The sequence below is a fragment of the Diabrotica virgifera genome, chromosome 2 (assembly GCF_917563875.1).
Source record: "Diabrotica virgifera virgifera chromosome 2, PGI_DIABVI_V3a".
NCBI classification, from domain to species: domain Eukaryota; kingdom Metazoa; phylum Arthropoda; class Insecta; order Coleoptera; family Chrysomelidae; genus Diabrotica; species Diabrotica virgifera.
The window spans coordinates 207,890,475-207,915,312 of NC_065444.1; the positions used below are offsets into that span (position 1 = coordinate 207,890,475).

The 24,838-nt window shown below is 33.3% G+C and overlaps 1 protein-coding gene and 1 long non-coding RNA gene across 2 annotated transcripts in view; both read right to left on the minus strand.

Moving 5' to 3' along the window:
- Positions 1–24,838, minus strand: part of LOC126880908 (zinc finger protein 271-like) — a 148,043-nt gene that overhangs the window by 35,771 nt on the left and 87,434 nt on the right. Inside the window, exon 2 of the mRNA XM_050644983.1 lies at positions 21,772–22,643. Coding sequence (XP_050500940.1) covers positions 21,772–22,643 — 872 coding nt within the window. The remainder of the gene's footprint in view (positions 1–21,771; positions 22,644–24,838) is intronic.
- On the minus strand, positions 468–6,630 carry LOC126879786 (uncharacterized). The gene is made up of 2 exons (XR_007696265.1): positions 4,370–6,630; positions 468–865 (listed from the first exon to the last, which is right to left on the minus strand). It is a non-coding gene; the product is annotated as an uncharacterized LOC126879786 (long non-coding RNA).

Below are 24,838 nucleotides of genomic sequence, written 5' to 3' on the forward strand. Positions count from 1 at the left end.
GCTAATTTTATTGACATAGTTAAAATATGTTATTGAATTTTGTTATAAATTGTTTATTTATTTATTAATCAATGATAATAAAATAATTTATTAAGCTACTTCACATGTAGCTGTAATTATGCACCAAAATTTTAAAGCAAAAATTAAATTTGACATTCTATTTATGTGATAATGTCAAATGTTATACTATAACCCGTGATCGGAATAATACCCACTTTCTGTCAATTTTCTGACTACCAATTCTGGTTTTCTAGTAAATTTCTGACTAATTTTGTATGCTTTAAATTATGACGCTATTTGCTCCAATTTAGTGTCAGAATGCCTCCAAATTCCAGAAGATGACGTGCATATTAGTCACCTGGGACACGAGATGCCCTTGGTCTTTTGAAAACCCTGAAACTCTAGAAGATGACATGCCTCAGCAGTGACTGGCACCAGCTGCGCTGGGGATCAATTCTAAATAAATAAATAAATAAATAGTTTATTTACAGTTATACCAATTACAATAATTACAATCATTAAATAATTCATATCATATTAACAGTTTTAGAACTCAATAATAATTACATATAATTTACACAAGACAAATGAATAGAATAAATACCTAAATGACAGTTTACAGTGACAGCCTACATTGTATTTTAAAAAGATTTTTTCAGCTTTTTTCGAAAACTATTCAGAGAGCTAGAAAAAAAGTCTACATCTAAACCATTTCCAGATTGACACATTCGTCCTATAGGTCTATTTAGACAATAGTTTGTTGGAATTCCAAGTGACTAACGTCCTTAGATCTTGTGCACCTTTGAGGAACCATAAGACCTATTCTCTGCAAAATTTAAGGCGAATCTATCATTCCGTTTACAATCTTGAAAAGAAAAACCAAATCTAGCATTAAACAAAGATCGATTTTCTAATGTTGGTATATTAAGCAATTTTAAAATGTCACAATACACTATATCTTCTGAAGAAATCCCTAATTTATAGCCTACAAAGCGTAGAAATTTTTTCTGAACTTTCTCAATGCTTTCAATATGACATTTATATAAAGGAGACCAAATAGTGCTAGAATATTCCAGAACTGATCTAACCGTAGAACAATACACACTTTTAAAACAATCCACATTATAAGGGTCGATTTCTCATACTTGCGGTAATCTATGGTTCAGTTGAACCAGGTTCACCGGTGATCTTCGGTTTTGTTTGGAATGCATTTCTCATTGCACGTTTATGTCAGTGCTCGTTCTACAGCTTTCGAGAAATGCCAAGAGATGGCAAAAGGTAAAAAACTGTAGCCATTTTGAATTACCCTTTTTATACTGTTTTTGAATAAAGTTAAATTTAAGTATTTATAGTCAAATAGTAATTTTAATAATTATAAATAAATATTATAAAAACAAAAATAATGATATCGTTGGGCTTAATATAATAAAATAGGATATATTTATATTTTGACTGCGTTTCGTGTTAATACAACGCATGCGTAGTCCATGAAATCATCTGAAATGAGTTCTGAAATCTTTGAACGGCCGAATTCCACCGTTCAAGCATCGTTCAAGTTTAAACTGCTATTGGTTGAACGTGAATTGAGAAAGACGATTTTGACTTTAAACTGACGTTTACTAGAAGTTCAGGTTAAACTGGAGTTGAACTCAATATGGGAAATTGGCCCTTAAAGTCTGACAAGGTTCTTTTCAAAAATCCAAGTAATTTAAAAGCTTTATTCCAAATAAAATTATAGTGATTTTTGAAACATAAAGTGGGATCAAAAAATACACCTCAATCTTTGAAAGTGTTTGTTGGTTCCAGAAATATATTATTTATAGACTAATTAAAACAGATAGGTTGTGAGTTTCTAAAAAAGTGCATTATTTTACATTTATCGATATTAAGTGAAAGGTCATTCTTTGTACACCATTGTGAGAAATTGTTTAGGTACATCTTTTTGCAGTTTTACACAGTCTCTAACATCCTTAATAATTCTAAAAATTTTCAAATCATCAGCATACAACAAAATAACACAATTTTCAAAGATTTCTAAAATGTTATTTATGAAACAAATAAAAAGAATAGTTGATAAATGACCACCCTGTGGGACGCCAGACCTAACCAAAATCTCTTCAGAAAGACAGTTTTTGACTTTGACAACCTGAAGCCTGTCTGTCAGGTAGCTCTCCAACCACTCAAGTAGGGATCCATGAATTCCTAGTGCTTCTAGTTTTTTTATAAGAATCTTGATGTTAACCCGATCGAATGCCTATGAGAAGTTGGTATAGATCACATCGACCTGAGCCCCCTTCCCAAAGGCATCCAAAATGAAATCTTCTAGGATCACTAAATTTGTGGTTGTAGACCTACCCGGCATAAAGCCATGTTGTTCAGGAATAATTAAACTTTTAATTGAAAAAAATATTTTTTAAGCAATAATTGACTCAAAAATCTTTGCAAAAATAGAAATTTTAGAAATCGGTCTGTAATTTTCTATACATGTTTTACTACCATTCTTAAAAATAGGAGAAATATAACTTTTTTTCCACTCTTCTGGGAAAATGCCAGTACTTAATGATAAACGAAAAATCTTTAGTAATACAGGAGACAGAGCAAAACGACATTTATGTACAAAATAAGGTGAAATTTCATCAGGGCCACTACTAAGTTTTAGATTTAATTTTTCTAACTTATTAAAAATAACTAATGACGTATTCGTGTTCAGAGATCGCAAAAGCCCTCGAGTAATGTGTTTGCATTAGTTAAGTGCCAAAAACCCTCAAAATTTTAGATGGCGTGCCTTAACAGTATCCCTGTTGCCAGGTGCTTCGGAGGTCAGCTCTCATTGCTTATTTATGTTCAGCAACCCCAAAAACTTTATCCCCCATATAATCTGATGAACTTATTAGCTTTGAACAAACCGTCCATCTTTAGGATTCTTCTAAATTATGTAAGTCGTGTAAATTGAAACTTTAGATTATAAAATTAGTCGTGTAAATTAATAATACCCCGTATCCCTACTTAGTACGTGGTTAGTCACCCTGAACGATCTGGGTGCGAAAATTTTTTTTTCCTTACCTACCCTGGATTGTTTTTGTAATGGATTCGTAATGGTCTTGGTGTATGGTGAGGCGTCGATTTCAAGAAGTGTTGCTGGCTAAATGGGCTCAGTTCCCAAAGGCCATAAAAGAAAAAAAACCCAAAAACCGCCTAGTAGCAACATCTAGCTCTTAAAATACTGATTAGGTTTATGCCTTTTGGATGCATTTTATTCACTGTAAATGCAATTACGCATTTCCACCAATTTTTCTATTCTAGACGTTTTTCCTGACGTCATCCCAAACAAAATGCAAAAAGTGTCAAGTCGATTGGTACTGTATTTAACCCTGGAAGATCACACTTGGGTGTGAGATACCCATCGCGACACTTAACTGCATGTAGCTTGCGCAGCTGCATTTCAATGGTAATGCTGCTTTATGTAAATTCAGTCTTTAGTCTGCCAAGGACGGGTGTGTAGTTGCGGTCTCATTTGAGCAATATTTCCAATCACGAGAATTTATTGAATAGAGGCTAGGGTATGTAGCACCCATGTGTGAGGTTTGCGATCAAGTTAGTGTGCGTTCAAGTTAATGACCTAACAACACAACATCCCACAAATTTAGTAAAGAAAACTAGGTGTTATTTCTGCAAAGGCAAAGATGGAAAAGCAAAGCGTGCATGCTCGGCTTGCTATAAAGGTATAAAGCATAATGCATGGAGCATAGAACCACACTGTCTTATGAATGTAGTTACTAAAATGAGTGAAACTGAAATACCTGGCTAAGAATGAATATGAGTTCTATAATCAAAAGGTGTTATATTTTAGTTAGAAAGACCATTTTGTTGTTAAATTAAATTAAAATATTTTGAATTATGTTTCCGGTTTTTTAGAAAATGTTTTTTAATTATTTTTAGGTATTTTTAATATCTTGTTCTTTTGTGTTACTACAATTAAGAGAGAGAAAATAAAATTATTGGTTTAATTATTCCTATGTATTCAATAGTGATTAGAGAGTCTCTGGACATCATAAAATATTTACTTTTTCTTTTAATTCTTCACAAAAAATCATTGGGTATCTGACACACATGTGTGCGGTTTATGTAAAAAAATAGGTGTGATCTTCCAGGGTTAAAAATCGATTTATTTTTTTCCATTTTCCTAAATGGCCTGGCCTAAATAAAGCATTTGTTGAAGATTTCTTACAACCTATTACTACTTTTATAATTCTGTACAAAGAAAGAAGTCTTATCCCACAATCTTAACTGGAATAAGCAAAGCAAACGAAAACATAATTGGCAAATTTATCTAAGCATCCTTTTAAAACACAATTAAAATGGTAAATACCTGCGAGAATGGGGACAGTAGTAAATATAAGCTGGAAATATTAATTGTATGACTTTCTATTCACTTTATAATGCTCTAAAAATATCAGATTCTGTATTTCAACGATTTCAACACAGACTTTTTCTAATTTTCTATAATTCTCCTTTAAAAATTTCCTGTTTTGACATCAGTGCTTTGTTTTTGTTTGCGCTGTCATGTGTCATGTCACTGTGATCTGTCAGCTTAAGCCAGCTACACACTAATTCTCATGGTCCATGGTCTTAAGTCGACTTTACACTACATGATTTATCATTGTGATTTGTCCTATGATTTTTCCCATGACGAGCCGCATGACAATGCTTATGACAAAACGAGCCGTATAAACAATGCAAAATCATATGACAAATCACACAGTGTAAACATGTAAATTTCACTCCATGACCAAATCATATGACAAATCACATGATAAATCATGTAATGTAAAGTCGACTTTAAGCTGCATACACAAATAAACATAAAACTTATTTAATTACTATTCGTTGCAAGATATTTCGGTTTAATTAGATTTATCATTTAGTAAAGTACCTTTAAACTTTGGATATAATTTAAAATTGAACCTAATCTAACGAAAGGCTAAGGGTGACTATTCGTTACTGCATTAAAGTTGGATTTATAGTTTGACGTAGCGTAGACGTAGACGCAACGGAGACGCACTGGAAAAGATCAACACCGAATTTTGTGTACTCGTGTTTATAGATGAACGCAAGCGCCTGACGGAACGTAAGAGAAACGTAACGTAACATAAGAGATGACCAACTTTCATCTTTTACAGTGCGTTTCTTCCGTCTGGCCAATCATAAGGCAGAATTTTGTTCTGTCACTCAAAGTGGACCCGCCCCGTCCCCTCATTCCTTGTGTTGTGTAAAAAGTTGATTGTCAACATATTCGAATTTTGTTAATTATTTGTTAATACAATGGATGTTAAGTTATTAATTTAATAAAAATATATCATAGAGTCATTTCAATATTTCAGATAAATATGAGTTGTTTATTAGCCTAATTCGTGGTTATCCACACATATTATACGATAGGTAAATCCAATAAACATTTAAAGACCAGGAAATGAAACAAAATAGTTGGAAATCCCACGGCATGCGGCACCAAAGAGCATACTTTCGTTTATTTCCTAATCCATGTAACACACAAAACAGATAAATATTATAATAAATAATAGTATAAGTATAAATAAATAAACACAAAGTTTGTTTACTGTTCGTATAATTTATAGGCTATGTTGTTGAATTAGAATTAAGTCATTGTTTACTCTTTCTACTCATGCGCAAGAATTCCGCTACGTCGATCTATAAATTGACATAATATTTTCTTCCGTCTCCAGTCCGTTTCTTACGTCTACATTGCGTCTACGTCTACGCTACGTCAAACTATAAATCTAACTTAACCCTGGAAGATCACACCTATTTTTTTTAATAAACCGCACACATGGGTATAGTCGGTTCTCTAAACTCAGATACAACTGGCTAGTGATTTTAGTCAGTAATTGTTTTGTTTTTTGCCAATTTTACCAAAATTGGCAAAATTACAAAATATTTAGTAATTATTAACTATTTAATGGAATGGTAAAAATCTGTCTTCCTTAGAGCCTCCTTGACAACAGGTAGACCTAGAAATAGTGCTATCGGGGGATGGAGGAAGACAGATTTTAATCAAAACGAAACCGTAGATTTTCTTATTTTGTTAATGCCATACTCTGCATAGAGTACAAAGACTAGTTTCATATGGGCTCTCTGAACCGCAAAGTGGAATGTTTTCCTGGCGGTGCCTTTTGGTATGTTATACCTGGGTTAAGCAGAAAGCTTGAATTGAGTCGAAATTCATTTCGCTTATTCCCCGTTAGAGGGCGTTCTATCCATACTGCGATATAACTTATTTTAATTTATATCGACAATCTACGGTCGGAATGGTAAAAATCTGTCTTCCTTAGAGCCTCCTTGACAACAGGTAGACCTAGAAATAGTGCTATCGGGGGATGGAGGAAGACAGATTTTAATCAAAACGAAACCGTAGATTTTCTTATTTTTTTAACTATTTAGTAATTATTTTTTTGCCAATTTTACCAAATTGGCAAAATTACTTACTAAAATCACTAGGCAGTTGTGTCTGAGTTTAGCGAACCGACTATATCAGATACCCAATGATTTTTTGTGAAGAAATAAAAAAAAAGTAAATATTTTATGGTTTCCAGAGACGCTCTAATCACTATTGAATAGATATATAAGAATAATTAAATCATTTTATTTTCTCTCTCTTAATTGTAGTAACACAAAAGAAAAAAAATATTAAAAATACCTAAAAATAATTAACAAACATTTTCTAAAAAACCAGAAACATAATTCAAAATACATTATTGCCCAAAATAAACAGTACTGAAACTGAAACACACATGTCTCTTTGTGCGCGCTGTCAAATTCAAATTAACTAGTATAGACCTGCCAAGTAATCCTTAAACAATTAATTATTAAGGCCTAATTGTTAAAAATGGTGTTAAGTACAGAGGAGAGAGTGTTTCTTGTGGAGCATTATTTTCGCTCCTAAGGAATCGGCCGACTTAATAGTGCAAGTCTGCGATACGTGTGTGATCAATTCACACAACGGTTTAACATACGTTCTCCAAGTAATGCTGTAATTTTCAACAAGCTTCAAAATTACAGCATTACTTGGAGAACGTTTATTAAACTGTTGTGTGAATTGATCACACACGTATCGCAGACTTGCGCTATTAAGTCGGCCGATTCCGTATGAGCGAAAATAATGCTCCACAAGAAACACTTTCTCCTCTGTATTTATCACCATTTTTAACAATTAGGCCTTAATAAGTAGTTATTTAAAGATTACTCGACAGGTATATATGTACTAGTTAATTTTAATATGACAGCACGCAGAAAGAGACATCTGTGTTTCAGTTTCAGTACTGTTTATTTTGGGCAATACTGTATTTTAATTTAATTTAACAACAAAATGGTATTTCTAACTAAAATATAAGATAGAACTCATATTCATTCTTAGCCAGGTATTTCAGTTTCACTCATTTTAGTGACTATATTCATAAGACAGTGTGGCTCTATGTTCCATGCATTATGCTTTATATCTTTATAGCAAGCCGAGCATGCACGCTTTTCCATCTTTGCCTTTGCAGAAATAACACCTAGTTTGCTTTACTAAATTTGTGGATCGCAAACCTCACACATGGGTGCTATACATACCCTAGCCTGTATTCAATAAATTTTCGTGACTGGAAATATTGCTCAAATGAGACCGCAACTACACACCCGTTCTTGGCAGACTAGAGACTGAATTTACATAAAGCAGCATTGCCATTGAAATGCAGCTGCGCAAGCTACATGCAGTTAAGTGTCGCGATGGGTATCTCACACCCACGTGTGAGCTTCCAGGGTTAAGGGAGTACAGTCATTTGTGCTTGATATCGGCACGCAGTCTCTTAATCTGGGGAATTCCATCCGAATTATCTTGCAACGGATAGTACACAACATAAGTAACCCCTACTGATAATGTATTATAATTAATAAAAATTATTTTACGTGAAAAGAATCAGTGTATAAACTATTATATTAATTTTTTGTTTTAGTTGAAAGTCCTTCGACAAGTAGAGATGCACACATGTTTCAATCATTTGTGATACCCTTTTGTAAACATATTTGGAAGATAACAACTATTAATAATTTCATTTGTAAAATAATATATACAAAGTGGTTTTGCTGGTGTTAAATAAATAAATAAAAATACGTTGTCATGTCTTATTTTTGCCAAATGGTATTTTGTATATTTGAAATTAAAAATAATTTGCATACTTTAAAAGCAAATTATTATTCTTTTTCAACTATACAAAAATATTCTAACCTAACATTTTCTTCCTACCAAAATTACATTTTGAAATTCCCGCTTGGATTAGTTCCGAGACAGGCGGCTTGGAGCGCTGTTTTTCATATTTAACCAAAGCGTTACCGTGGAACATCTAGACATCTAGAGGAGGTAGGTCTTAGAATATAAAAGAACAGGAAGGAGTCTGTCATATATCAACAACACCATAAATTTCTAGCGGAACTGGCCATCTTGAACGTCTGGGGATGACTCATAAGTTTTTGTCAACGAGGTAGAAGGTGTTTGTGTATTGGATCAGCTGTGTGCATAGGCGTACCATCTGGTAAAGCTCCTGTATATGCAATCAATTAACTGAAGTTATTAGTATAATAAAATGTTATTTAACTGACTTTTCAACAAAATATTATACTAATACGTATTTTCTCTTGATCTATAGCTGTTTCTTTAACATCAAAGATGTAATAAAATCGTTAAGAATTTATTTTCTTCCCTCTTTCAAAGGTACGTCACTGGAGATAGAAAGCAAATCTGACAGCTGATCGCCATTTGCAACCTCCTTCCTGGCTCGGAGTCATTTCGCATTATACTCCTTCCTTATTTTATATTCTAAGAGGTAGGTGATCTATGAACATAACCTATATTTTATAGTTTAAACTTGCTTCATTTGTTTCTATCGCATATCTAAAAGATAAATAATTTAATTGAAATCTACACTAACATTTATTTAAAAGCACATTTAGATACTATGCAAGTATAAAATCTAGTAGTTGAAGAAAGAATAATATTAGCCGTGATTTTTTCTTAGCCGTGATAAGTCCACTGCACATGATTGAATTTTGGCACTAAATTCAATATATGACATTGCTGTCTGTCAGAGACATGTAAAAGGATAGACTCGGTTAGGGATATGCCACTCAATGCATCGAGGTGTAACCAGAGACATGTCATATTCACCAAAAAAGCGTACGCGGAAACAGTCGATCGGTGGTCTATCTATCTCTTTTAACCAAGCGACCCCGCGCATGTGACCGACAAAGATGGCTAGACCACTCAATCCTATGTCGGCGTTACACCTCGTTGCATTGAGTGGTATATGACTAGCCGAATCTACCGTGTATAATATCTATCTATCTCTTTTTACCAAGCGATACCGCTCATATGACGGACAAAGATGGCTATACCACTCAAAATGAATATGTATTGACCAACGGCGCTCTTGATATCGGCGTTACACCTCGATGCACAAAGCGGCCCATAACTAGCCTAATCTACAGGTTATTATATAGGTTTGTTCCAACATGAACTTTTGGACGGTCCAGAAACCGTCACGAAACTACTTGTACCGTTTCTTGTGCGCATGTTCGTAATTGTATCGCCCAGTTATCGTCCCATGACGGTAATTTGGAAACCGATGTTGGAACGGTTATCTGACTGATAACTGATTTATTTATCATTATCATATATTTGTCATTTTTGTTGGTGACAGCTTAGTCGATCAAAGGCTCAAAAAATTTAAAGAATTAAATTCTAGTGCGCAAGTCAGTCCAACCAGCACATCATGCATTTGCCCGATTACTGAAATGATCATCACGAACCCGTCACCGAAAGATCACAATTCTTGTTGGAACAGTGGGAAGGACGATCCGATGACGATCATATTTTTGTTGGAACGGATTTTGTTTACTGCGCAGGAGCGTTACCGTTTCGTGACGGTTCTCGGTCGTGTTGGAACAAACCTTATATCTATAAAATGGACCATCAGTAGTAACGTCAGAAAAGTTTCCAAACAAAGCAAACGTTTGACGTCTGTCAATAGGGCTTTTCATCGATTGTCATTTGTTTCGAGCTTCAGCCAAATGTCATATAATCCGTGTATAATATTAATATACACGTATTATACAACATTATGACCGAAGCTCGAAACAAATTTTTGTGAATGAAAAGCCCTATTGATTATACACGTGATTTGTGTAATCATTTTTAATTTTATTTCGTTTTAACAATCATCTACACATTTTTTCTAAAGACACGATCCTTGTTAGTCATATCAATCATATTGCTTTTAAATTTTATAAATGTCCCTACACAAAATCAAGGATTTACACACAACATAGTTCTTACTGAGTTTCTTTTAGGTTCTTAACTTGTCCTATTTGGAAATATGGTGGGAAATATACTATTTATGAGCATTGATTACAAAAGCGGGTACCCATAGTACCCAACACATTACCATTGTGTAAAAATTAAACATCCTACAAGAAAATAGCTTGATGCAATATATTCCAATTATACAAAGGAAAATAAACACCACGTGTGAATTTTTGTTTTGTTTGGAAACCATTCCAGAGTAGCCAACATTGATTTGACGTCACGACTATCACGGTCCATAAACAGGTTCGCTCAGTATGATAAGTGTTAGGACGAGCGTGAAATCCTATTTGGCGTAATTTAAAAAATCGAGACGCGTTCTGTAACCTTACTTGCGGTATATCGTAATGTACACATCTACATAGTATCCACCTATCATAATAATTTTATATAATATATTTTTTATCACAGCAGAATGGCTTGATCGATTTTGCTAATTTTGATTTTAAAATATTTCTATAAAATAATGGTTATTTATGATATAAGTGTTAAAAGTACAATTTTAAGGCACGCGTGTGAAAGTTTCGCATGAGTGCCTTAAAAATGTAATTTTAACACGTAAGTATATCATACAATATTTTTTCTACAAACGTAGAAAAATTTTACATAGTAGTTTTCAAATTGCCCAAATTGTACTGTTAATATTAATGTTAATAAATGAAATATAAATATTTTGGCGTTTACTTTCAAAATTTGACATTTCACTTTTGCCTGCAGTGCTTTAAAAATTTTAAAGCACCCAGTGCTTTAAAGTGACATTTTTAAGGCTCCTATGGAGTGCTAAAAATTGCATTTTTAACACGTTTGTAGAAAAAATAAATTAAATAAGAATTACCTAAATAACTAACGTGAAGTAAAACACTCATCGCTGGTGTAGTTGGTATAATATTTTAATAAAAAATTAAAATTTTTAAAAATTCAAAAGGATTACGTTCAAAATGTTTTCGGATTTATCAATCCATCATCAGTGAACTCTCTGTCCTTGCAAAATATAATGCCAAACACTGGTTAAGTTATATATGTTCCAACTACATAGCAAAAGTTATAAAATAGTTTGGCTTAAAATGGCTCCATTGGCATCCATTTTAAGCCAAACTATTTTATAATTTTTGCTATGTAGTTGGAACATATAACTTAACCAGTGTTTGGCATTGTGGCTATTTTTCAAGGACAGGGAGTTCACTGATGATGGACTGATAAATCCGAAAACATTTTGTAATCCTTTTGAATTTTTAAAAATTTTAATTTTTTATTAAAATATTATACCAACTACACCAACGATGAGTGTTTTACTTCGCGTTAAGTTATTTAAGTAGATGGTATACAGCCAACCTTCTGGAATTATCCCGTTTTATTTAATTACCTAAATAAAATTTAATAAAATTAAATTAAATTAACTAAAAGTAAATAAAATTAAACAAAATTACACAATTTTAATAAAATTACCTAAATAAAATTATTTAAATAGTTCTAAAAAATTAAATTAAATATCTTTTTCTTCCTGGAGATCTTTCGATTGTTTAATTCTGAAGCTGCCCCTGGTTAATTTCCTGGGAGGTAGATTGCCAACTATCTCTCCATCTTTTAGGCAGTCATCCAAGGGGTCTTTGTCTTTAACTGGGCGAGTTGTTTTCTAGGGCACTTTTTGGGAGTCTATTCTCATCCATTCGTCTTACATGGTTCCATGGTTGTACACATCCTCTTGCGCTGCCTTCCTCATCTTACAATATCTTAAATTTTGCATTGCTCTATGTTTGTATTTCTCACCCTGTATCTTCTTGTTTTCCCCATTATTGTTCCTAGGGTTTTCATTTCGGCAACCCTTAGCATCTGTTTCGTTTTGTTGCTGTCTTCGCGCACTTCTGTGCCATATGTTATGATCGGTGGTATGCGTCTTGTAGATTCTAATTTTACTATCTGCGCGCATATACAGATTTGACCAGACTATCTCCCGCAGACATTCTGACAATAGGGCTTTTCATACAGCAAGAGAGAAAACACATATTTCACATGCAAATGGTTTTTCACCGGTATGAACTCTTAAACATATTTTTAATTCAAAACTTCTCGAAAATTGGTGAAATGAATGTCGACAACGAATTAAGTAATCTGTTAACCCAGGTACTAAAGTACCAAACGGGCGACGCGACGCTAGGAAAATATTCCAACACTGCATCGCAGATTACCCATATGAAACGCTATCATTTTGTACTCTACTAAATACAGAGTATGGTATAAAACTAAAATGAAAATAATCGGTTTCGTTTTGATTCAAATCTAGTCTCTTGTCATCCTCTGGCACCGTGTTTCGGGGTCTACTATTTATCAAAGAGGCTTTGCAAAAAGACTGATTTGAATCAAAATGCACCGAGAAGATGGAATAAATATTCAAATATTTGCATCGGAGTATGATTAGACTGACCTCTAACGGAGAACGATGAAATGAATGTCGACAGCGAATCAAGTAATCTGTTAACCCAGGTACTACAGTACCAAACGGGCGACGCTAGGAAAATATTCTAGGTGCGTTTTGATTCAAATCAGTCTTCTTGCAAAGCCTCTTTGATAAATGGTAGACCCCGAAACACGGTGCCAGAAGATGACAAGAGACTCGATTTAAATCAAAACGAAAATTCGTGGTTTAAAATTGTCCATTTTCATTAAAACAATATCTTTTCGAACGGTTTTTTGCGAATACCTTAAAAACTATGAATCTAACTAAACAACTGTACAAAACATTTTTGTAACTTATAAAAAAGCAAAGAGATTCGTTCCTTCATAAATCTTCTAGTTATAATACAAAAAGAGATACGGTAAGTGAAAAGAGTTTGTATTTTTGGTGTATTTAACTTGAAATAACAGAGAAACGGTCGATTTTAGGTTTAAATTATACTTTTGTAGTGCTTGAACTACTAGTTAACCTAACCAATATTAAATGTTGATTACATTCAAATTAAGCGATACCTATATGCTGCAAAAAATTGATGACTAATATTATATTTGAATATTTGAAGAAAAAATTAGAAGTGTATTTAACCCCTCATCCACCAGAATTTAAATACATCGTTTTCCTTCTACAATACCTTTTATTATAGTGTTATGTTTAGGTTCAAAAAGTAAGACAGGATTGAAATGAAAAAATTTAGATTTTTAAAAAAATTAACATCAAATTATAGAGCGGATTTTTAAATTTTCTTAAAAATGTTCCTTTTTCTCCATGTAACTTGAAAATGATAAGAGATACAGAAATGAAGAACGAAAACAAAATGTCTAAAAAATCTCTACATTTTTGTAAGGTATATTTTTTTCGCGTCTCTTATCATTTTCGAGTTACATGGAGAAAAAGAAAGATTTTCAAGAAAATTTAAAGTGCGCTGTATAATTTGATCTTATTTTTTTTAAACCATTCATTTTAAACCCGTCCAACTTTTTTAACATAGAAATAACACTATAACAAAAGGTATTGTAGGAGGAAAACGATGTATTTAAATTCTGGTGGATGAGAGGTTAAATATACTTCTTATTTAAATACATTAGTTATCAATTATTTTGCAGCATATCTCGCTTAGTTTGAATGTAATCGACATTTAATATTGCTCATTTTAAAGGTCTTTCAATCACTATAAAAGGTATTGGTGGTATTATACACATAAAATCTACCGTTTCTCTGTTAAAAGTTAAAATACACCAATTTGAGCATGAACCAAAAAAACGAAACTATTTTCACCTAGCACATCTCTTTTTGTATTTATAATTAGAACAGTCATAAAGGAACGAATCTCTTTGTTATTTATAGGCTACAAAAATGTTTTATATAGTTTTTTAGTTAGATGCATAGTTTTAAGGTATTCGCAAAAAATCATCCGAAAAGGTGTCATTTTCGATGAAAATGGCCAATTTTCAAGTTTTCAAAAAAATTATAGAATAGTTTTTTCTTAGAATTAGGTTCTCTAGCCATCTCCATGGTTATTTTGACCAAAAAATTTTCCATCCCCTTGAAGGCTGGGAACCGCCACCAAGATAAAAGCGCCGTAGTATATAGGGTAAACTTTGTTTATTAAGCTATTCCCTAGGTACTTACTGTGAAAAGATCAAGTGAATCGATGTAGTAATAGGATGGAATTCGTAGCCAAATACACTCATTAACTGCCCTATTTGTCGAATATCATGTAAAATAAAAGATTAAAATTTCACTTAATTAAGGTTTATTTTTTAGTGTAATTAAATAAAAATATATGTACCTATATACAAAATAATTTATTTGGTTTCCTTTTCATTTTACATTTTACAAAGTGTAAAAATTATGAGAAAAACATAAAAAAATGGTGCCATATCGGCACCATACATAAATACAATTGGTATCGCTCGTATGTAATAAATTACGAGGGTTAAATCATAACCCCTTGAAAATTGTTTCATGCAAAGTACTCCGCACAAAGCTTATGGAAATTAGGTCCCAGTGGATTTAGTTCATACTGTTACAAAATTGACTTTTCTATGATCTTTTAGACACTAATGTGTAATTTTAGTAGACTTTATTTATTTTTAATAACTTACATCTAAACAAATGAAAAACACTGAATTTATATCCTTTATTTTACAAACTACGATATCTAATTTATTTATTACACTAAATCTAATAATTTATCTAATTACAAATTCAAAAATATACCGCACAAATTACATATGCACAACTGCCCTGCTAATTACAAAAACCTACTATTTATACAACATTCAATGTTCTAGAAATAAATCTCGAATAGTATTTACAAGCAACAAGAAATAATTTACTCCAAAAGTCGAGAAGGAATAGAACATCATAAATCATAAAAAAGGTTACTTGGTAAACAACTAGGGTCTGTTAGGCCGGGAGCTGAAAACAGTCTGTGACATAATTATGTCACAATACTTTGAGAAAATACTCTTTGAAGCATCCTGATGAAAAGTTCTCGATCTGATGGAGAGTTTTTAAGATATAGAGGAACAAACTCGGAAAATTATTAGATTTACCAGGGTCAAATAATTAACATCTACGTTACAGCCAGTTTCGAATTCTGCTTCGCAAGTGACGTCACACTCTGTAACTGAGATGCGCCTGTACATACCGGTGTTAGTGTATTGTGACCGGTATGAACTCTTAAATGTCTTTTTAAATCATAGCTTCTTGAAAGCTCTTTGGTGCAAATTTAACATGTAACTGGTTTTTCACCAGTATGAACTCTTAAATGTCTTTTTAAATGGGCACTCGTTAAAAACTGTTTGGTACAAATTTCACAAGCAAAACGTTTATGTACAGAGTGTACTAGCATATGCAATTTTAAACTTGAATTGTGTGAAAATGGTTGTTGCATATTTCACATTTGAAGGTTTTTTTCCAGTGTGAATTCTTAAATGCTCCTTTAATTTGGACCTTCGTGAAAGCTGTTTGGTGCAAATTTCACATTCAAAATGTTTTTCTACAGAATGAACTATCAATATGAATGTTTAAATGAGAACTTCGTGAAAACCGTTTGTTGCATATTTCACATGCAAATAGTTTTTCACCGGTATGAACTCTTAAATGTATTTTTAAATCATAACTCCGTGCAAATTGTTTATTGCAAATTTCACATGTAACTGGTTTTTCTCCAGATATACCGCACAAATTACATATGCACAACTGCCCTGCTAATTACAAAAACCTACTATTTATACAACATTCAATGTTCTAGAAATAAATCTCGAATAGTATTTACAAGCAACAAGAAAGAATTTACTCCAAAAGTCGAGAAGGAATAGAACATCATAAATCATAAAAAAGGTTACTTGGTAAACAACTCGGGTCTGTTAGGCCGGGAGCTGAAAACAGTCTGTGACATAATTATGTCACAATACTTTGGGAAAATACTCTTTGAAGCATCGTGATGAAAAGTTCTCATAGGCAGATCTCGATCTGATGGAGAGTTTTTAAGATATAGAGGAACAAGCTCGGAAAATTATTAGATTTACCAGGGTCAAATAATTAACATCTACGTTACAGCCAGTTTCAGTGACGTCACACTCTGTGACTGAGATGCGCCTGTACATACCGGTGTTAGTGTATTGTGACCGGTATGAACTCTTAAATGTCTTTTTAAATCATAGCTTCTTGAAAACTCTTTGGTGCAAATTTAACGTGTAACTGGTTTTTCACCAGTACGAACTCTTAAATGTCTTTTTAAATGAGCACTCGTTAAAAACTGTTTGGTGCAAATTTCACAAGCAAAACGTTTATGTACATTGTACATGTACTAGCATATGTAATTTTAAACTGAATTGTGTGAAAACGGTTTGTTACATATTTCACATTTGAATGGTTTTTTTCCAGTGTGAATTCTTAAATGCTTCTTTAATTTGGACCTTCGTGAAAGCTGTTTTTTTGCGGATACTCCTTTGGAGTCCTTTGGACTCTATTGGATAGTCCTATTAGGGAAAGTGAATCAATCCCTGCCCCCCGCAGATTCCAGGAGCTTCTTGACCCGGGAAGCTAGTACCTGCTAAGGGTCCCTTGTCCAGGGTCACGGATGAAGTCCAGAACGGCATCTAAGGCGACGAAGAATACTTCCGGTACAGCGAAGATGGCGGAGCTGGCAACCCTCGATTTTAGGGGTAGTGTAAGAGCACAAACCTAGAAGCGTCTGACCCGGAGCGGGCGGCTTCAAACAGCGTCGGTACTCACAATGAGCGGCTGAATTAAAAACTCACCAACCCGCCTTGCCAGCGTGGTGTTTCAAGGCAAATACCTCCCAACAAAATGTCAGATTTTAAAACAAAAGCGGATGTACCCCAGGTGAGTATAGCGAGAAATCGAAACTCTCACACTGATTTATCAGTCTGTCCCAAGGATTCTGGGGGGGGGGACAAAAAACTGACGACGCGAAAGACGAAAAAAACCTCTAACTAGTGATGAGCGAGACTGGATTGCTGCAAGACCAAGACCAAGACCGCCTTTTGGTTGCAAGACCAAGACCAAGCTTGCAAGAACAAGACCAAGACCGAACCTTGCAAGACCACGCAAGACCAAGACCAACCTGCAAGACTCTTGCACTTTTTTGAGAAAAATTGATTTTTATTATTTAACTTAATTTTTTTAGTTCAATAATATATACTGACATTGTAAGAAACCTTAAACAATATCGAATTTTTAAAATACATAATATTTTGGTTATATTTTTAAGTCGTTTTGATTAAGTCAAACGGTTTGCATTTTCTCAACCTTCAAAGTGTCCAGAAGGCAAGTTTTCAAACGGCGACAGTTCAAGGACAATTGAAATTACTTGTAAGACAAAAAATGTAATTATAGATAGGGTAATCCATTTAAAAAAAATGCAATTAAAAACGGTTTTTATGTACCAGTAGTTTTCGCTATTTTGTCTAATAAAAATACTGACCCTTATTTCAATTCTTTTCGCATAACCGAGGAAAAATATAGGTCGTTAAATTTAAAATGAATACAAAAAATATCATAATAGATTTTGAAAAGGGATTCACAATGCTGTGAAAGCATTGTGGCCTGAATAAAAAATAACTGGTTGTCGATTGTAATGTGTCAAGCTTGGTATCGCAAAATCCAAAGCTTAGGTTCAGTTTCTGAATATAATGACAAAAATTCCGATTCTGGGAAATTTTTAAAATTATTTTTTGGATTAATTTTTGACAATCAACGAAAGTTGGAAGTTGAATTATTTGTGAAAATCACGGATGACAAACGTGTAAAGAATTTTACTGATTTCATAGTTGAAAACTATTTGGAAGAATCTAGGTTTTTCCCAGAAAGGACCAGTAGTACAAATAGTATGTGCCGCACTTGAAATGCATGCGCATCATTTCAGTGTGTTTTAAATTCTAGTTTTTACTACCCACATCCGAATATTTTCAACTTTTTAAATGTCATAATGGGTATTCAATCCAAAAATATGTGAAAATAAAAAGTGCGAATAACTCGTGTTACGAGAGCAATGTAGTTTAAATAAAATTAAAGAACTGCAAGATAACAAATTACAGAATTAAGCGTTTATAACTCCCCATTAGGTTTAGTTATTATGTTATAGTATTAGGTCTATAAATAGGTATGGTAAATATGTACGTATTTACTAAAAAGTATGTTTTAGTTAGTTTATAAATAAAGTTAATTATATTAAATAATGATTAAATAGAGTAAAAAATATTTGATTTTTGTGTTCTCTTAAAAAAATTTAATTTATGTTCTTAAATTTGACCCTCGTAGGATAAATACTACAGTGTTCGAGTGAAAGGAGCAGATCATTATCTGTTAACAACTATAAACCGTTTATCCCTTTTCGTAAAATCCGTGAATTGAAGGTCCCCGACCATTTGTGGCACCTTTAAGAAGCTCTTTTTCTTTAACATTTTATTAAAATACAGGGGCAATAAACAATAATCCAGACTCAAGACGTGGTCTGAAGGCAGGCGGCAGGTATCGACAGCATGCAAAACACAACGTGACACAACCGAAGACCGGCAATTGCAACAAGGGTTGTAAATACAGGTTTTTCCTACTGATAAACATTACCATTATAAAAATGTACTCTAATCTCTTTATATAGAGAGAAATAATTAGGTCATTAGGTGAATGTATAATGTTAAAATTGGTATCTGTTTGAAACTACATTCTACATTCTGTTAAAATTTTAAAGCAAAAAATACAGTTTCATTCTTCACATCTTTATTTATTTCAATGTACATTTTATTCGAAATTGTTTGGTTCAAATTATTACTACCAAAAAAGCAAGACCAGCAAGACTCTTGCAGCAAGACCAAGACCAAGAACAAGACCGGCTAGTGCAAGACCAAGACCAAGACTGCCTTTTAGCTGCAAGACCAAGACCAAGACCAAAACTAGCCTGGTCTTGGTCTTGTTCTTGTTTTGCTCATCACTACCTCTAACACTCTTTATCTGTACCTACAATGCCAGAACATTATTATCTGAAGAAAAAGTCACTGAAATGGAAATCGAGATGTCAAAAGTAAAATGGGATATCATTAGAGTCAGTGAAGTAAGACGACATGGAGAAAACCTGACAACACTAAAATCAGGGCATATATTTTATAGTATAGGTAGTGAAACCGAATCAATCGGGGGAGTCGGATTCTTTATACACAAAAGACTTGCAGATGACATAGTGATTACAAGAAGTATATCCACAAGAGTAGCCTATTTAATCGTAAAGCTAAACCGAAGGTATAAAATAAAGATTATTCAGGTATACGCACCAACAACGGACCATCCGGATGAGGAGATTGAAGACTTCTACGATGACATCTCAACGGCACTGAAAGAAACACCAACACATTACACGATTACATGCGGCGACTTTAACGCAAAGATCGGTCTAAAGCAGGATGAACAGGAAACAGCACTAGGCAAATTTGGATCCAAAGGCAGAAACGAGCGTGGCCAAACACTACTAGAATTTCTATTACAACAAAATCTATACCAGATGAATAGTTTCTTCTCTAAAAAAGATTACAGAAGATGAACGTGGAAAAGCCCAGATGGTAAGACCAGAAACGAGATAGACTACATAATCAGTGACAAAAAATATATATTCAACGATGTCACAGTCCTTAATAGCTTTACCACAGGCAGCGATCATAGAATGGTAAGAGCCAAACTAAAATTAGACTTAATAACAGAAAGATCCAAAATGATTAGGAAGAAAGCCAACCCAATATGGATTGACTTAACGAATTTAAATGAATACCAAGGCAATATCAATAAAATTCTACAACAAAATGAATGCATGAATAATGTAGATGCCCTAAACGAAAATATCGTAGAAGCTATTCGAGGGGCTCAAGTAAAATGCTGCCCTAAAAGACGCCAAGACGAAAAAATAACCATTGAAACTAATGGACAGCAACTAATGGAAACTAGAAGAAAAATCAAAGGAAACGAAACCACTGACGAAGAAGAACTGCGAAAAATAAACAAAGAAGTATCAAAAGCTATAAGGAAAGATTTAAGGAAATTTAAGAATGAAAAAGTCCAGCGAACTATAGAAGAGAATAAAAGTCTGCAAGTCCTCAGAAGACGGCTAAACAATGGAAAATGCGAAATACACAAACTAAAGAACAAAGAAGGAGTTCCCACATCAAATAGAGAAGAACTACTACACATAGTTGAAGACTTCTATCAAGAACTATATACAAGCCAAAGAGAAGACCAAAAGAATTTAGAAGCCGCTGCATCACGCAAAGTTATCAACCAGGGTTCAGAGCTCATGCCAGAGATCACACTAAGCGAAATCCAGGACGCAATGAAAAAGATGAAAAACAACAAAGCGCCAGGAGAAGATAAAGTCGTAATAGAAACTATAAAGATGGGTGGACGTGCCCTTCTCAACCAAATAAAAATTTTGTTTAACCTTTGTCTAACAGATTGTTGCATACCGGAAACATGGAACAATGCAGTAACAATTTTACTACACAAGAAAGGAGACAAGGCGCACCTAGAAAACTATAGACCAATCAGCTTATTGAACCACATCTATAAAATGTTTATCCGAATAATTACGACAAGACTAGAAAAAAAAAGTTAGATTTCTACCAACCCCGAGAACAAGCTGAATTCCGCTCAAAATTCGGAACAAACGATCACCTACAAACAGTAAAAACCTTAATAGAAAAGTCGATAGAAGATAACAGACCACTGGTACTTATCTTCGTAGACTTTCACAAAGCCTTCGACACTGTGGAATTAGACAGCATTATAACTGCTCTGAACAATAGTAAAATAGATTACCGGTTTACAAAGTGAGTGCAAACATTATACCAAAACGCCACAATGCGTGTAAAACTACATGATACTATCAGAGAAATTCATATCAAGCGAGGTGTGAGACAGGGCGACACTCTCTCACCTAAATTATTTATAGCGGTCCTCGAATACGCCTTTAAAATGCTAAAGTGGGAAAATAGAGGAATAAAAATAGATGGAGAAATGCTCAATCATCTGCGTTTTTCCGACGATATAGTACTTATTACCGAAGATCTAAGATCTGGGTGAAGCACAACAAATGCTACTAGAATTAGAAAACGTATCTTCAACAATAGGTCTAAAAATGAACATCAGTAAGACAAAATTTATGACAAATTTAGTTCCCAGCGAACACCTAACCATCCAAAATCAAGTGGTAGAATTGACAGAAAAGTACATATATCTCGGTCATGAAATCAGAATAGGCAAGGACAATCAGACTTGCGAATTTCAACGACGAATAACACTTGCTGGACCTATGTCCACTGGACAGAAGAGGTTGTATCATGATGATGATGAAAGCTGTTTGGTGCAAATTTCACATTCAAAATGTTTTTCTACATAATGAACTACCAATATGAGTGTTTAAATGAGAACTTCGTGAAAACCGTTTATTGCATATTTCACATGCAAATGGTTTTTCACCGGTATGAACTCTTAAATGTATTTTTAAATCATAACTTCGTGCAAATTCTTTATTGCAAATTTCACATGTAACTGGTTTTTCTCCAGTGTGGCCTTTTAAATGTATTTTTAATTCGGAACTCCGTGAGAACTGTTTGATGCAAATTTCACAAGCAAAACGTTTATCTACAGAATGTACTCCCATATGTCCTTTTAAAGTGGATCTTTGTGAAAACTGTTTGTTGCATATTTCACATGCAAATGGTTTTTCACCGGTATGAACTCTTAAATGTATTTTTAAATCGGAATTCTTTGAAAATTGTTTCTTGCAAATTTCACATGTAAATGGTTTTTCTCTGGCATGTACTATTATAATATGTTCTTTTAAACTAGAATTTTGTGAAAACTGTTTATTGCATATTTCACATGCAAATGGTTTTTCACCGGTATGAACTCTTGAATGTGTTTTTAAACTAGATCCCTGTGAAAATTGTTTATTGCAAATATCACATGTAAAAGGTTTTTCTCCGGTGTGCACTCTTGCATGTTCCTTTAATCTGTAATTATATGAAAACTGTTGTTTGCATATTTCACAACTTAAACCTTTTTCCCCGTTGAGGTTTTTTTCATGTACTTTTAAAGCAGGCTTTGTTGTAGACTGTCTGGGAAAAATTTCTGGTATAAAGGGTTTTTCTCTGGTGTTCACTTCCATGGCATCAGTTAAATCCTGGTTTAATATATTACTTCCGTCATCATCTTGTTTTAATATATTACCCGGATCCGTTTTTATATCTTCACACGAAAAACCTAAAATCACATTTATCCATTAAATCAGTGTTATGGAATAAAACAGAATAATGTATGATTGAAAAAGGCAAATATCAGCTTTCAGTAAAAAAATATTATGGTTTATTTTTTAAACAGGAGGAGTAAACTAAAAAGGCAGATTCCCACCTAAGAACGTCACTAGAATAATAACCAAATACATCTTCTTTTTTATTTGACCATGGTAATCCATAAATATTATATTTAGTACATTCTTTCACGGTTTTTGCTGTAAATTTTAAAGAACCGCTTGCATTGACATGAAATTTGGCATACGCATAGCTAACATATCAAAGGAAAAAAAGTGATATGGTGCCGATGTGTGCTTTTGCCTTGGGGGTGAGTTTCACCCCATCTCGGGGGTGAAAAAATATATGTCCAAGATATGTCCCGAAATGGATAAACTGACTAATTTTAAGCAACTTTTTTTCTATAGAGTTTTTTCACCAAATCGATACTTTTCGAGTTATTTGCAAGTGAATATGTTCATTTTTCGACAAAATAACCACGTTTTTAGACGGTATTTTGCAAATAACTCAAAACGTAAGCATTTTGTCAAAAAAAAATATTCTTGGCAAAACTATATCCTATCAAAAAGTGAAAAAAAGGGTGTATATATTAGGTCTCTGTACCTAGCAAAAGCAGAGTTATAGCTAATGAGAAATAGGTTCATATTCGAAAAATTCCAAATATAATAATTCAATGTGAAATATCCAAATAATGAAGCATTCTTGGGGAAAACACATTACAACTTTTTTAAAGTGTTTAAAAAAAGCTTTATTTCTGTTTGTATAAAAATATTTCTAGCATCAAATGTAAGCAAGTTACTCTCAAAATAAAGTTGGTGCCTTTGTTTTGACAAAAAAAAATCAGGAAGATCACCCTCCAATTAGCAACTTAAATGAAATTGATCGTCACCACTTCACAAGTCACTTTACTTATGTTGTGTTTTAGTGATGTAACGAATATTCGTATTCGCATTCGCATTCGCGAATATTCGCATATTTTTGCATATTCGCATCCGCATTCGCATTCGCTAAGTTTGTACGAATATTTTGCGAATATGAATAACAGAAAAAAAATAATTTGAAGTTAATATTTGGTTAATAAAATCAAAATCTAATCACTTCTCGTCTTTTTTTATCAAGAAAAGGTAACTTAACACATTCACAGACACGCTTCACCTGTAGACACGTTTTTTATGGAGTAAGTGACTTCATATATGCAGTTGTGTCCGTGAATGTGTTAACCTCAATAATCACATTATCAGCCTTCACTTTTTTTCTTATTTGGTATTATGTAATAACGCTTTTAATTTGAAATATTTGTATTTGGAAAATATAACAGATGGTGAAAAAACGGACATGTCAATAAGAGTGATAAAATGAAGAAGGCTACTAACGTGTATTACTCATTAAATAATACAAATTTTGGGAAATCAGAAATAGATAACAAATCTAAACTGAGAGTAAGTATATAACAGCATAGTTAATCCGATAATGACATATATGGAAAATCGAAAACTAAAATTGAACTGGTTTGGAACAAAACTTTTGCAACTGAAAGCAAAGGAGGCTAACAAAGAAAGTAAATTAAGCCAAAATTGGTAACAAAAAAAGGGAAGGCCAAGGAAGACATGGATGGACCAAATCCATAATATAGGTGAAAAGAGAGACATGACTATAAGAGATATGAACAAACTGGCTACCAATAGAAGTGCGTGGAAGAAATGGATAAGAAGCGGAGGGAACTCTATATCCGACGCACTGAAGGGCACAAACGATTATAAAAAAGAAGAAGTAATAAAATAAAGCGTAAGAGTCGGATTGATTTACACTAAATATCTATTAACTTCTTATTATAAAATTTAGAAAACATTGCAAAATAGAAACAAATTAAAAAAAAACTGAATATTCGCATTCGCAGTCGCATCCGCATTCACGAATGTCGGTAGCAGATATTCGCATTCGTATTCGCGAATGTTCAAAAAATGGCATTCGTTACGTCGCTATTGTGTTTATATATAGTCCAGAAAGCCACTGCGCATCCGCTAGGAAAAATATTCTAATTCGGATTGTTTGCACAATCTTACTCAAAAAGGACCCCTTCTAACAAATTTGCATGTTGCCAGGACCAAAAGTTGGTCAAAAATTTTTTAAACGTTTTTTTTTTATTTT